Consider the following 15513-nt stretch of genomic DNA (forward strand, 5'->3'; position numbering starts at 1 on the left):
TAATATAAAACAAGGATAAATGTCACTGCTCAATTTAAGCCCCCAATGTCGTCTTCCAGGCAGCGCTGCACGGAAGGCACTAGGGTTGGTTAGGGTTAAGGTTAAAGTTAGGGTTAGGTGCCTTGAAGTTGACGATGGGGGCTTAAAACACCATCGAGCCATTTTTGTATGGTCTTGCTAGATCATCTTTTGCTCCTCTCATAATGTAGATATTAGATATTCATTCTCATGCAAATTGACTATGGTTAAGAGAAGCCTTCTGTTTAATAATTACGTGGGTATTTTGTACCGGTTATCAGCAATGGTATTAAGAATGAACTTTGACCCTTCACAGCTCCTGAGGCAGTTTGAGGCTCTCTTGGCAGGTCAAATACAACATAACCTGCCGTCCTTGGCCACGGACAGCCCCAGCCTCACTGCCCAGTCACCGCTTCCCAGACCCTCCCTCACCGACGGTGTCCTACACCCCAGCCCCATCACGGGGTCCCCTGCCACCTCCAAACCTCACCAGGAGCCAGAACCCCAACTGGAACCAGGACCGCACGAGGAACCAGAACCAGAACCACCAACTAGGCCTTCAAGGAGCCCCCTCAGTGATCAGAACCGGATAGCGGGCTTGGGAAGAGGGCCACTTGACCCGATTGAGGGGCCCAAGGAAAGCCCTCCAGAGTCAGGGTATGCGGAGCTCGAGTCCAGGCTGGAGGGGTCAGAGCCAGAGCCAGGCCCTGGTGGTGAGGAGAGGGAGGCGTGTGAGGTTTTGCCCCCCGTCTCCTCCTCACCTACTCTGGGTAGACTGTCGCTGTTTAGTGGCATGGAGTTGGTAAACAGAGCAAGGCCTCCTCCACAGCTCCTGGAGACAGCTTCTGTTGGCATGGATCTGTCGGTTGCCACGACAACGGAGAACCCATCTGTGGAGATGGAGGAGGCAGAACCAGAACTTGAATCAGAATTTGTTCTGTCTCAGCATTCCGATTCAGACAGAGACACCAGTATTGTCCAAGCTAGTGGTGACCTTAGACAGCAAGATCGCCTACAAGATCGGTCTGCTTTCTCCTTCCTTAACGTATGATCCTTACTTTGTCAACGCATCACCCATTTTACCACAGAGTGTGTAAATAGTATTGAAGTGAGATTCATATTCTTTGGTACCTACAGCCAGCTTGGCCTCTAAGGAGGCAAAGCAGCATAGAAGCGAACACTAAAGCAACTAACCCGATTTTGCACTGATTACACCTTTTTTAAACAATGCTGCTAGTCATTTCTTGGAACTTTGATGCTTCATTTTGATATTTCTGTTGTGTTTTTTTTTTCCAAATATTATCTTTATCAAAAATGTTATCAGGTGCAATTTCATTCAGGTTAGAGGTATGTTGTTTGTCTTGCCCTTTATTCTCAGGGTACCCAGAGATTGAGTTTCCTGTCTCACAAATCCTTTAACAACTGTTCACGGGTACAATATGAAGTTTTTTGTGCCGCCTCCAAAACACAATGGTTTGATAGTAAAATTACAGAAGCATAATTAAAAGACAGTGTTCAAATTGTTCTGTTTAATCTGAAAGGTTCTCTGAATCTGTATTTTGATTATGGTTTCTGTCTTTTTTTATTGCATTTTTTTTATAATCATAGCTAAATTCATAACTAAAATATTTAAAAGACTAACACATCAGGTATCAAGACATTTGAACATGCTCTGGAAAAAATTAAGAGACCATTGCACATTTTTCTGATGTCTTCCTCTCTCCTTCCTACAAAGATATGCCAATATGACAGGTCTAGAAACAATTCTGTGACCAGCCTAAAAACTTCATATTGCATCTTTAAACACTTGTGGCCACTGGAAGTCTTAAAGCCCGTTCGTTTCACGCAAGGCTACAAAGTGAAATGTGAGTGAAGAGGATTCGCCTCTGACAGATGAGAAAAGTGTCTCGTGTCACTCTAAATTACTGTAAGGCATGGCTTTCATCCTTTACCTCCCATTCTCCTGCAGCTACCAATGTTTGTTGAGCGGTTCCTGCATGTCTTTAAATGGTGTCCCCTCCACACAGACTGTTTAGTGCAATATCACAGAGTGCATTGTTGTTTGAGTGTGGTTGGAGGGTTGGTGGTTGGTGCGCACGTGGTTCTCACATACTTACTTTCAAGTCTTCCGTTATCTGAAACCTACAGTATGCAAAATCTGCAACTCGCAGCTGGTTATTTCCTTGTTCCAACGTACAGATGAGGCCTGTGTTTTAAAGTGTGTGTGATCTTCCTTGATGCATGGCAAAAGCCCAAACTGTAAGCACATCAGCTTACCACCCAGAAAACACATATACCTTTAGGGAACATTCCCTAAAGGTTCTCTGAAGGTACAATAATACCTTTAGGGAACCTTCCCTGAAAGTTCCCTAAAGGTTCTCTGAAGGTAATATGTTTAGGGAACCTTACCTGAAAGGTTCCCTAAAGGTATTACCTTCAGAGAACCTTTAGGGGACGTTCCCTAAAGGTTGTGTTTGCTGGGCAGGCAAGAAGGTTGTAATGATGGAATGGATAGCCTCAATAACGACGTCTCTTAATGTAACTGATTGCGACTGTTGTGTTTGTGTGTTTCTCTGATGGTTCCCCTGTGTGTTTGAAGTGTTGTGATAAATTACATAATATGTCCATGAAACAGGTTGAGGCTTTATCCACTTCAGCAAAAACATGTCATGCTTTCACATGTCTGTAAACCAGAAAAACTTAACCTCACTGTGTCATTAAACAATCCAGAGAAGGTGGAAAGCTCTTTGTCAGTAACATTACATCTGTTGTAAACAATGAGTTGTAGAGGTTGTTGTTTTTTTTTTTTCCTTTGCAGGTATGTTGAGGGAATAAAATCACGCAGAACCTCAAAATTAAAAACAAAACATTTTAATTCTCCATAATGTAAGGAAGATCTCCAAAAAATAATAATGATCAAAAAACAACAACAGAAAAATTATTGTATATTTACTATTATAGGTAATGTACAATTCTGTATACAAAAAAATATCATGACGATTGTAGTAATGAAAAAAAACAAACTCTCATCTAAAGCTGATCAAGTCTTTCCTGGGGAACAGACCACAGTGTTTGGAGTTGATCTTAACAGCAGAGAGGGACAGAGGGAGAGAGGGAGGCAGGCAGTGAAGGAGAGACAGGTGGAGAGAATGGATGTAAGGCCCTCACACACACACACTCACTAAAGAAACGCCCGTCTCTACAGGTCAGCGTCCGTCCACACACACACACACACACACAGGCTACTTGAGACTGGGAGGGTGCTGTGTGTGCAGCATTATTTTTAAGGGAGCCAAATAAAAATAAAAAAAAAACACGACACGGGCCAATAACAATGAAATTCTGAGGAATTAATGGCATTATCCCACTATGCTTTCTGTACAGTTTCGTTGTATTCGTCATGTTGTCGTTTCGCATTCAATTTTTTCATTTCTGTGGTCTTGTCTTGGAAATGGTACAGAAATGCACAACAAGATCAGCATGCATAGAATGGCAGTCGTGTTAGTGGAGACCGTTTCACATCAAGCCTGGAGAATTACATCAGTATTGCAGGTCTAATTCATCTGTCTACCCTAGGAAAAGCTGCATTAAGACCCCTTATCCTTTGGACCTCTGTAGAAACATGGTCTGAACATGCTTGTTCAGTAGCAAAGGTCTTCCTCCAGATAAGAATAACTGTCTCATCTTAAGATCCAGCTCCCCCTTCACATCCCTTCTCTCGCGCGCGCTTTTTTTTTTTTACTTCTTTGGGAGGGTCAGAGGAATCTACACTAGATTATTTCTCTCCCAAAACACTGTTGTCCACTCACAACAAGGTGTTGCATCATGTCAACAGTGTCACCCCCTTCCCCTTACTCTATCCTAGTGCGCCCGTCCCTTAAAAAACAAAAATAAAAGAAATGTTTTCAAACCAACCAGTTCTGACTAATGGCGCTTGCGAAGCATGGTGAAACCCCAGGAGAATGTACACTAGAGGCGTGTGGTGGCGTTGCTGGGGTGCCTGTGCACCACCGGAGAGTTCTATTCAGGGCCAGGCTAATTATAGTGGGGTGGACAGGGGTGTCCTGTCCATAGGGGAAATATATGCATGTGTCTAGTTACAAGAGCAGAAACCCACTGACCCCGGGCTGCCTGAGTAATTTTCTATATTTTCGTTACTCTCTTGCTCTCTCTCTCTGGCTCTGCACTCAGACCCAAACTCAGTGCTGAGACGGTTTGCCCAGCGTCTACAGGTGAGTCATGATATTCAAGAGCGGTCCACTCTCTCCGCACCGTCCCCCAGCAACACCCCCCCCCCCCTCCCCCTCCGCATTCACCCGTCCTGGCATTGTTTGGGTCACCGGGACCCTCACAAAAGATCCATCCCAACCCCGCCACCCCCCCCCCCTTCCCGTGAACCAAAGTGCAGCTCAAACCCCCCCCCCCTCCACAAACCCCCGTCAAAGAAAATAATAAAATAAAAGTTCTGCCAGTGTTTCGGCTTCATGGCACCTTAGACAGGAGGGCATTCCCCCCCCGCCCCAGCCTGAGAGTATAGGATATGTCTGTCTGTCTTTCTGTCTGTCGGTCTGTCACCTGTGCTTTCATCTCCTAGGCTGGCTCGAGACACTAAAGTGGAACACTGCTTTTTTTTTTTTTTTTTTTTTTTTTGTTTTTTTTTTTTTTTTTTTTGGTCATTTTCTGAAAGCAGTCCGCCACGACAGCTAAAAATCCCTGTTTCTCCGTTTTAAAAGGGGAAACGCAAACACACCATCATGGATGGGAGAAGAGGAGGTGGGGGGTAATGGGAGGTTCATGAAACGGAGACTACATGTTTGTGTGTGCGCTTCTGAGGTGCATACAGTATTGAGGTCCCTCAGTGAGGCGATTTTTGTTCCTGTTGACGAAATAAGGGCCCTCTTTAGCTTGCCTAGGCTGTTCAACAGGAGAATCAAGCAGGAGAACCAAAGAAGGAACCAAATCCAATTCCTATGTTGATCTTGTCAAACAATTCCAAAATTCTCCTTACCTGTGTGTACTCTATGTTGATATTGCCCAAACATTTCTGAAACTCTCCTCATCTGTGAAATAGTTACCTTATGGCGAGCTGCAGACCCACTGACAAAAGAAGTTAATCGTGTCTAATGTCAATACCAGTTCTACCAGTTCACTTCAAGATTTTCCATTGCATTGAGTTTACTAGCCTGGGCAAGAAAACTGCTGAAATAAACATGTAGACTTATTATTGCAAGCGTCATTCTCATTTTTCTTTTTCTTTTATGTAGCACCCAAGTGGATACAATATCCAACACACAAAAAAGGTCAACCCCCCCCCTCCCTCACATATGGACATGTTAAAAAAAAATTATAGGAAGAGTGGGGAGATTGGGGGGGGGCAGGTAGGGGCAAAGTAGTCAAGCCACAGAAAGGTAGTTCACTCACACTAACTCTTTCACTCTCTCACACACACACACAACCACACTTAACATGGTGTGTGCATGGAGTGGGACAGGGTGGATGTGGAGGTGGAGGTGGACGTGCTAGGGGGTGATGGTGGTCGGGCAGAGGTGGAAAAGTACCCATGATGTCCCTCCAGTCGGTCCTCAGAGGGGGCCTGGCTGCTGTTTAATGCCCATGAGGGGTTGACTGGCGTGGGGGTTGGGTGGGCAGGCGGAGGGGGGCAGCGGCGGCGGGCAGTCATGTGGCGCCCGGGTGGCTCCTGGTCCTCAGGCTGGCGAAGTGGGCCTCCCGCAGGACGCGGTTGATGTCGTGGTAGCTCATGGCGTGCAGCGGCTCGTCACCCGGGTTCGAGGAGGTCGCCGGGCTGCAGGGAGCCTGGGTAATGTAGTTCCCTCGGCCTCCGCCGTCCGCGCCGAAGGCCTTCATGCTGCCGAGACTACTGCTGCTGCTGCTGCTGCCGCCACTGGCTCCTGCCAGACGCTCTGGGCTGCTGATGCCGCTGCTGTCGCTGCTGGACGACTGCACACAAACAGGAGGAGGGCATTTCATTTCAAACTCAATGTATGGATTGGTATAGTATAGGTACTTTAATGTCCCCATAGGGAAGCTGTCCTTCAGTGAGTACAACATGTCAGGCCTTCATTGGTATAACAACACAGACAGGGTAAACACATGACACTTCACCATTTAACATATTGTGACACAACTGGGGAATATAACGCTTCACCATTTAACACAAATGCCCCAGTTGTGTCACAATATGAGTATTGTGCATTCCCAGGAGAAAACAAGCAAAAGAGACTGACTTCATATACTCTCACCATCATATACATAAAGGGAAATATAACTGACAATCGGAAGTGAACTTTGATGCAGACAGATTGAGAGTTGAATGCTGTTCATTAGCAAATCTACATTCCTCAGCATTTTCTATTAGGCCGATCTACCAGGCCTGTGTAGCAATATGAAGGGCTGTTCTGGCATGGTGGTCTTTGTGAGCCAGGCGGCATTTCCTGGCCCCACTGTTCTATAGTCTTTTAGGTCATTTTAGGTGCGGTGGTAGTGTAGTGGCTAACGCCCGATTCACAGCGGATGCGTGGCGAGTGCATGGTAGCTGCGCTACCTGTCCGTTTTCATTTCTTCACGCGCATTAACAGGTTAAAGCGTGCACACTGCCTGCGTGACACGCACGTCTTACGGCTCCCACACACAGCTGCGTGCATCGCGTTGCTGGAGATGCATCCCATTCACTTTAAATGGGCTCACGTGATCCGTTGCCGAACTGAATTGTGGGTCCGTTAGCGCGTTTCTCCGGCTGCTTTCGGCGTTGAGTTCAGCTGTTGCTGCACCGACAGGCGGCACCGGCCAATCAAGCCAATCCACGGGCGGCACCAACCAATCACATTACAGTTTTACTTCAAGTCATTTGCATAGCTACCGTCGGGAACACCCACTGGAATGCGTTGACGGAACGCAGCTGTGTGTGGGAGCCGTTAGGCGCGCGGCTCGAGCAGCGCTGCAAAAGCGTGCTTTAATAGGCAGACTGGCCGCAGCAGATATAAGAGACGTTTCTCGTATGAACGCTCACGTGAAATGCGACGCAGCAGCCACAGAACAGAGGCAGTCTGAAGTGGCCACAATCTCAGAAATCTGATGGACTTTGTTTTTGCTGATTTTGCAGACCATGTAGTGTAGCATTGCTGAAAGAGGTCTGTTTCATATTGCCTACCACTACCATACATTACATCTACATTGCTGAAATGTTACATCTAAGTTGCTGATACGTTACTGCTGAAGTTCGGTTACATGTGTGTGTTCACATTCGTTACTGCTGCAGCGCTCCTAGACTCAACCTTACATCTTTCTAGTTTGATAGGTAACACAGCCGTAACATAAACGCCACATACAGCAGTGAAATCGGCAGGTAACGCAGCCATAACATAAACGGCACATACACAAAGGCGAAATTGGCCAGTAACGCAGCCATAACATAAACGGCACATATGCAGCGGTGAAATCAGCAGGTAACGCAGCCATAACATAAACGGCACATATGCAGCGGTGAAATCAGCAGGTAGCGCCAGCCACTAACATAAAGCGGCACATATGCAGCGGTGAAATCAGCAGGTGCTTGGCACGTAACATAAGCGGCCACATATGCAGCAGTGAAATCAGCAGGTAACGGTGGAATCAACAGGTAAGCGCCCAGCGGTGGAATCAACAGGTAAAGCGGCCATAAATGGCGTGCGGTGTGAACAGGTGGCAGGTGAGTTCCCCGCCAGGCCTCTTCGCCTCACAAAGGTCCCACCGCCATTGTCACTGCTTCGCTTCAGCGCTTCCTGAAGGGGTTGCCCACCTACACGCGACGCGACATTTGACGCGACGCATGGCACGCCACAAGACAATACACGCACGCCAAGACACACACACACGCGCATCGCCAAGACACGCGACACACACACATCGCCGCAGACACACACACACACACACACAAGAAAGAACGCGCAGTGAATATGTGAAATGCACCAGAAGGGTTAAGCCTAGAACATAAGCGGCACATACACAAAGGCGAAATTGGCCAGTAACGCAGCCATAACATAAGCGGCACATACACAAAGGCGAAATTGGCCAGTAACGCAGCCATAACATAAGCGGCACATACACAAAGGCGAAATTGGCCAGTAACGCAGCCATAACATAAGCGGCACATACACAAAGGCGAAATTGGCCAGTAACGCAGCCATAATATAAGCGGCCGTGCGGTGTGAACAGGTGGCAGGTGATAGAGCCGCTCGCATTGCCTCTGGAGTCCCAGGCGCCACGCCCAGGTCGGGCAGAAGGCGTTGCCCGCCAGGCCTCATTGGGACTTGGGGAACGGACTTGACCAGCCTTAACTTCACGTCACTACTGGGTTTAAAAACAGGGGTACACGAGCACACACGCAAACGCCATATGCAGCGTGAAATAGCAGGTAATACACGCATCGAACCTATAACGCAACACATATGCAGCGGTGAAATCAGCAGGTAACGCGAGCTTACAACATAAACGGCACATATGCAGCGGTGAAATCAGCAGGTAACGCAGCCGTAACATAAACGGCACATATGCAGCGGTGAAATCAGCAGGTAACGCAGCCGTAACATAAACGCCATAAGCGCGTGCGGTGGAATCAACAGGTAGCGCAGCCATAATATAAACGGCATAAGCGCGTGCGGTGTGAACAGGTGGCAGGTGATAGAGCGGCTCTCGTACCTCTGAGTCCCAGGCGTCACGCCCCAGGTCGGGCAGAAGGGCGTTGCCCCCGCCAGGCCTCTTCGCCTGGGGGAGGACTTGACCGCCTTCACTGTCACTGCTTCGCCTGCGCTTCCTGTAGGGGTTTAAAACACACTCACACGCGACGCGACACAACGCGACGCACACCACGCCGCCAAGACACACACATCGCCGCCATTACACACACACACACCACGCGCATCTGCATTACACACACATCGCCGCACACACACACACACACACACAAGAAAGAATTCATAAGGCAGTGAATATGTGAAATGCAAGTGCACCAGAAGGGTTAAGCCTAGAACCCATGTAGAGATCACTGTTCAATTCTTATCCAGTATGAAACCAAAACCACGCATTCTGTTAGCAGTTTTAAAAAAAAGGGAATGGTAAGAAGATTTGTGCAAAGGTTTTAGGATAAAAACATGGTGGGTTACCGACATACCAACAGAATAATGAGAAATTAAGCAAGTTTATTTCCAAAACCAAGGGTCCCTTACACACTAAGATAATGTTAAGCTTACATGAATTTGAGCAGACTATACTTGAAGAAGGACACACAAAAAAAACATGACACTGTAGCATTCCGTATCCTTTGCTTGACTCACAGACTGATGTTATTGGGCTGATGAGATGAGTGGGGGGGGGGGCATAATACAATACAAAAGGGTATATGGAAATTGCAGGGAGTGAACTGACTGAACTCAGAAGTCACTGGCGTTAAAAGCACTTGACTCTACACACCCTCACATAGGCTGAGTATATTAGTCAAATATCCTCCTACATTCTTTATTTGGTTATTCCGTTAACAGTATAAGCTTGAAATACATGGCAGACAGGTACAAATACTGTGCCTTTCTGTCATATCTGCAAACATGGTTGGGAATGATGAGCGAGCCAGCCAACCAGCCGGTGACGCCGGCTAACGCCTTTGGAACACCGGCCTTTAACGTTCAAGCGCTAAATAAACTGCTTATACAACATCGTGTAGTCATTCTAGTTATGATAAAACATGGCTTGCTTGCAGGCAGTTAGTCACCATTCACTCCGCTCTGTGAGTGCCTTCATATCGAAGGCAATGACTCAGCTAGTACGGCAAAAAATATCCTGACCGGGTTAATTTTGTATCACCCAAAATCTTAGTGCACAATTGCATTACCACAGATAGCGCTCATATCGGGGTTAGTCAGGCTGCCTAAAAATAGCAAAAGACATTGGGTTGGTGTGTAGACCAAGTAACACTGCGCCTCCTTGATACAGTTGTATCTGCAATGGTAACGTTAGCTAGCAGCACCTCGAAATGATCAATTCGGATACAAGTGCAACCATACCGAGTTACATCACCATTGCCGTAATCCAAATTGATATTGACAGCTATTGCGTAATTCCAAGTCGATTAGCCATAAGTAACTGCCAGCGATTCACTAAATTTAACCACAACAGGTGATGCCATGTCATAACTGAACAAGGACATAACGTTGACGATATCGCACATTTTACGACTAAGATTTGGATTTTGAGATCTTACCTGCTTTCTGTCAACATCGGACGTGGTGGTTATTTGGCAGATGGTGTTTGGAAAGACTGACAGATCACGTCGTCTTGAGAAACCGGGTCCGTGTGTAACTAGCTAATGAACAAGATGGTGGAACGTATTTTCACTTGGCTGTTTCCAGGAACTTGTGCCACTAGTTAACAAACGCCAGACAACTAGATGTCAACTTAATTAAAAATGACAAAACCATGTGCCAAAACACTACATACATGCGTACTTTAAAACTACACAAGTTATTAAAACACTTGTCGTTCATGACATCAAAACCGAAACCCACTATTTGTGTTCAGCACAGCCAATGCAGTGAGATCTACGGCCTGTAGCAGCTAGATCTATGTAGCTGGCTAACTAGTAGCTTTAAAGAATGCTAACGTCAGCTGTGTTGTTCGGCGACCTAGCTTCTAGCTACAATACCAAGTTGGCTAAATAGCACGCCCGCTAGCGTTACCTTAAGTTTGTTTACAAGTAACGCTTATCTGACAATATTTGTGAGGAACTTATTGGCGCTACAGTATCGCACTAACCAAAGTTCACACATAGTCAATACAGATCCGATAAGAATGTTCTTAAAATGCAACCCTATCTATCTGGCAAGCCGGCTAACGTTACCTAGCGATACCATTATGCTTTGATAGTGACTGACAGCTTACAGCTAACAAGCGGTCCACCAATCGTATAACAACCACTTAAGGAAGATTAAACCGCTAACCCTTTAAGTTTAAAGTTGGCACAATCATGAAAATAAGTAACAACAAATAAAATAATTTGATTTACACGCGAGGTAATTCTCCAGAGTTGTTTTCAAGCAGCTAGATGCATCAAACGAATTGCAGCTAGCTAGCCATCACTTGGATAACTTTCCATGGCTTGCTAACAAAAACAGGCTAACTAGCCACCGTTAGCAAGCTAAAGGTAGCAACTGTGCCTGAAATCTCACAAACTTTTCATTACAGTCACTGAACCTTCAACTCAGTACATATAAAATAGCAACTGTATATAGAAAACAAGAAAAAAAAATCACATTACGTTGAAATCATGCCGGTATCTGCACCTAGTGACACTCGTCTCTGTGTTGTCTGTGGTTACGTCTCGGGTCACCTGCAACTGCTGCGACTACTGCTGTTTACATTACTAACTGACGTTAGGAGTGCCTTCGATCAAAATAGTGACGTAATACAGTGGAAAACCCGAGGGAGGGATTATTATGGGAGCTACATTTTTAAAAGCTTGTAATTAGTGTAATTGATGTCACATAAAAATATAGCCGATCACATTGTAAATCTCAAGTTTGCATCAAAGTATCTGGTATTACTGAATTCTAAACAGGCGTACATTATGCTACCCACGAGGGCTTTCGTAGATCTGAAAATAATGCACAGCATGGACGCCCCATGGTCATTGCTATGGTTAGTAACATTGTCTCCTTTCTTAGACAGTTGTTTTGAGACTTGACAGATTATGCATCATGAATATTTATGTTTACTAAATTAGGATATTTGCGCTATGCGTTTCGACGACCCACAATCCACTAGAGAATGGTTGACCTGTCAGCTAAGTGGGTTATGAAAGTTACTGTCAAAACTGTATCCAGCTTGTTCCACATCAAGGAACTAAAAAATAAGAGGTCAACATGACTGGTGAGTTCTGCAATCTCTTTCAGTTTTTGTTTTTTTCTGAGCTGAAATATCCATGTGCAGCAGAGACCTTATCTGAAGGCAGGACTTCGACTATAGTTTGACCCATAAGTAAAACAAAAACCTTTGCTAACAAATGGACATAACCATGTTTGTTTTAGTTATGCCAGGGAATGAGGAGCTTGGCCAAGTTCAGTTCCATATACCTCCCTTGGTCCTCTAATTTTGCATTGAAGTGTGTGGGTGTGTGGACTGGAGCTAAACAAACAAGTGTTTGCTAATGGAATGCCTCTTTGCATATTTTTTGTTTTGTGTTGATTTGTTAATGTAGGAAAGCAAAAGGGTAACGTGGTTGGTGAGCTGTGCCCTTACTGTGGGAGGACATTCAAGAGGCTTAAAACTCATCTTAATCACTGCAAGATGGCTCCCGCTGTTGCGTCCCCCAAAAGTGCAGACACCCTGAGTGAGGATGCTCTCCTTAAGGCCGTGGTAGTCAAGAGTAAGAAGAAGACGACTGCAGCTGCAACAAGCCGAGACCAACTTTCTTCTTCCAGTCAGGGTAAAACTGAATCTCTGTCTGATTTGAAAACCAAAAATAGAAATAAAAAGTTAGTGAAACCAGCAGAACCTATTACCTCAACTCCTCTCGCATCTCCTCAAACTACCAACCCTGCATCAGATAGTCTAAGTGAAGACACGGGGCAAATTAAAAGGAAATGGCCAGGAAGGAGTAAACAGGAGACAGAGAAAGAGAAGCTGTCTGCTGTTTTGATGGAAACGGGCAGAATATCATTACCGAAAGCTACGGCTTTAGGAAAAATCACACTGGCTGCGAATGTCTTGAAGGGATCAACCGGTGGAGGAGAGCAGAGAGAGGTCACCAAAGCTACCAAACTCAAAAACGCAGCCAAGTCAAAGGCTTCACTTCGCTTGCCAGTCGAGGAGAATGGTCTTGCTGTTCCTCTCACTACAGCAATGGCGTCTGTTCAGGAACGCACACATAAAGCTCTGCATAAACCTCACACAGAAAACGACCAGCACTTCAATCCGTCCCACTTGAAACCCCAAATTCAAACACATTTCCAGGAAGAAGTGAAGGCAAGTTGGCAGGGCCGAGGCAAAGACCTGTTGAGTGTGAAAGTGCCAGACAGTGATGTGTCATACACCTACAAAGTGAAGACTAGTGTGTGGGATCACATTAAGGGTGGTCTACTGAGCAGGAAGTATGGAGTGCCGATGACTGCGTCCTTGGTGGGGACTAAACCACAGGTTGGCAATGGAACCACAGCTCTCACGATCAGTCTGCCTCAATCTGTCATGAATCCTCAGAAGGCTGCGTCCTTGGAAGGCCCCTTCATGAAGTGTGCAGACTCCTCAAAGCCCCCACAGGTCACCCTACTAGCGTCCCAAAGTGACGCCCTCAGCTCAAATCCCCGGAGCCTGGAGTGGATGTCCACTGTTACTGCAGGTTACCATGGGATGGAGGTGTACAGACCTCCAGGGAGGCTGGCCCAAGGGCACGAGCAGTACTGGATGAAGCCTTCCCCCGCACCCTTGCCACCCACCCCTCTACCAGGTACAACAAAGATACTGCTGCTTAGTTAATGTGGGTAGAGTTGGGCTCCAACTGTTTATTGCAGAGGGACTTGGTATCTTCAGTTTCATGTAGCTCATCTAAGCAAAGTTACTACAGTTGGGAACTGAGAAACTAATGTGAGTTGTTTTGCAGCAGAGAAAGGTGTTTAGGCCTTAACATTCTGGTCCTACTGTATATGTCAAACTAAATAAAGGTACCACTAATGACATTACAGTAATACATGTACTTGCTGATAAGACCTGTAAACCATATGAAACACATACTCGTTTCCTTTTGAATACTTTAGTGCCTGAGGTTTTAGGTGGGTCCAAGAGACCGCAAGGTCCATCTTCATCTTTGAACTCGGGGGGACAGGCCTTTAGCCTCAGTATAGGTAAGCAGGTATTTATAAAAGCCTCACTTCCTGTCCTCTCTAGTTGGTGTGGGTCCTCGGGTCCTTCATTGGTTTATTCGTCTTTGTCCCCTCCTCTGTTGCCATCATTTCAGTTGCCCTGTTGTGTCTCCCATTTCACAACACTGTATTTCTCTCGGTATCTTGTGCTGTGGGTGTAGTGGACGCTTCCATGTTCTGCTGGCTATTATGAACTGTGTGTCTCCATTTGCTATTGCTTTCCTCTTCTTGGAGCCACTTGTAGAGTTTTGTAGAGTGCTAATTGTATTTTTGTGTGTGTGTGTGTGTGTGTGTGTGTGTATGTGTGTATGTACAGTCCCCCTTGCAGAGAGGAGATTTGGTGACGTTACACTGAATGAATTGCTTCCCTGGCTTGCAGACCGAACACCACAGTCACCTAAAGAGGGGTTAGCCATTTTGAAAAATGGTCAGTGCCTCTTTAAAACTCATACCATCTTCCCTTTGCTTTGTTGGTTTCTTTCTATGTTACCTTTAATTGTGTTCCCATTGTCTTTGTTTTTTCTTGCTTTCAGTCTCTTTCACTGCTATTCTGCCACTATTGTATACAACTTTAAAAGTGAATCTATTGGGAAAAACAGCAGTATTTATGAGACGTGGTATCTAAGATCATAGAATAAGACAGGAATCACACTAAGTAACTGGTATGGGAGCAGTGTAAAAGATCGCAATAACAGTCATAACAGGGCTGTGTTATAACAACACAACACAGAGAACTAGGATAATATCATCATTCTGTATAGGATGTTCATCTCTAGAAATATATTTTAGCAGTTTAAAATATAAAACTACTACTTCTACTCAGAGAAGTTTTGTGTTTTTTTTTTTTCTTTCAACCACATGTACCTGTGGCTTTCAGCACAGCCAACATATCAAGATACAACACTTATTGACAGCCTGTTGTTTTTCTGTGATGTGATGCTCTCCCTGCAGGTTGGCAGTGGTATTACAGACGGTATATTGACGTACGTAAGGGTGGTATTGGAGGGGTCGGCATGCTTATTGCTGGCTACTGTGTCCTAAGCTACGTGTGGAGTTACCCACACCTAAGTGAGTTCTATCAACTATATTAACTCTTCTCAGCAGTAAATAATAACGGTATAATAATAAGACAAATTTTAAATTAAATTAAAGATATATGGGTCATTCCGTGTCAAATCAGACAAAATCCAGGAAAATGGTTGCTGCACCGTCTCAGATTTTTCTCAAAGTTTGTCTACCTCATATTTACGTCCCAAAACTAAGACCTGTAAAATATTTTTGTTAAATTACAATGTTTTCATACATTTTTTCACTCTTGATTTTGTATCATTTTTACACTCTCAGAAATGCCTTATCTTGGAGGCCATGTTTGGGAATTAATATCTTAAAAAGTATTATTCCTAGTCTGCCCAAACTTTGTAGGGTGGAAGACAGACATGTTCTCAGTATGACTGGACCATTGGAAAGTTTGTACTGCATGGCCATTAGTTTTATATAAGGCCCTAGATATGGAAAAAAGTGCAAAACTGGTGATATTGAGGGTCTTGTAAACTCATTTTTTTGTATCCACATTATCATCAATAATTATTTTGTCTGC

At 45.2% G+C, this 15513-nt stretch overlaps 3 protein-coding genes across 8 annotated transcripts in view; 2 read left to right on the forward strand and 1 right to left on the reverse strand.

The window, feature by feature from the left end:
• The window catches only part of tepsin (TEPSIN adaptor related protein complex 4 accessory protein), a 10095-nt gene extending 7299 nt beyond the window's left edge, over positions 1 to 2796 (forward strand). Inside the window, exon 13 of the mRNA XM_048233344.1 lies at positions 335 to 2796. Coding sequence (XP_048089301.1) covers positions 335 to 1069 — 735 coding nt within the window. The 3' untranslated portion in view covers positions 1070 to 2796. The remainder of the gene's footprint in view (positions 1 to 334) is intronic.
• A 1773-nt stretch (positions 2797 to 4569) lies between these two features.
• si:dkey-21c1.1 (uncharacterized protein LOC100150256 homolog) lies at positions 4570 to 11432 on the reverse strand. 5 transcript variants are annotated; one of them, XM_048233917.1, is made up of 4 exons: positions 11321 to 11432; positions 10268 to 10369; positions 8713 to 8827; positions 4570 to 5976 (listed from the first exon to the last, which is right to left on the reverse strand). In XM_048233917.1, exons 2-4 carry the CDS (start codon positions 10282 to 10284, stop codon positions 5695 to 5697), a joined length of 414 nt encoding a protein of 137 aa, XP_048089874.1. In that variant the 5' UTR covers positions 10285 to 10369; positions 11321 to 11432; the 3' UTR covers positions 4570 to 5694. The 5 variants fall into 5 exon arrangements, with proteins under 5 accessions (XP_048089874.1, XP_048089875.1, XP_048089877.1 ...); XM_048233918.1 differs by having other exon boundaries at positions 10268 to 10427; positions 11321 to 11413; XM_048233920.1 differs by having other exon boundaries at positions 11346 to 11397.
• A 105-nt stretch (positions 11433 to 11537) lies between these two features.
• si:dkey-21c1.4 (uncharacterized protein C17orf80 homolog) lies at positions 11538 to 15225 on the forward strand. 2 transcript variants are annotated; one of them, XM_048233351.1, is made up of 5 exons: positions 11540 to 11931; positions 12260 to 13504; positions 13812 to 13898; positions 14233 to 14343; positions 14868 to 15221. In XM_048233351.1, the coding sequence occupies exons 1-5, from the start codon at positions 11925 to 11927 to the stop codon at positions 15005 to 15007; spliced, it is 1590 nt and encodes a 529-aa protein (XP_048089308.1). In that variant the 5' UTR covers positions 11540 to 11924; the 3' UTR covers positions 15008 to 15221. The 2 variants fall into 2 exon arrangements, with proteins under 2 accessions (XP_048089309.1, XP_048089308.1); XM_048233352.1 differs by lacking the exon at positions 13812 to 13898 and having other exon boundaries at positions 11538 to 11931; positions 14868 to 15225.
• The last annotated feature ends 288 nt before the right edge of the window (positions 15226 to 15513 follow it).

Source organism: Alosa alosa, chromosome 22 (assembly GCF_017589495.1).
Source record: "Alosa alosa isolate M-15738 ecotype Scorff River chromosome 22, AALO_Geno_1.1, whole genome shotgun sequence".
Taxonomy (NCBI): Eukaryota; Metazoa; Chordata; class Actinopteri; order Clupeiformes; family Clupeidae; genus Alosa; species Alosa alosa.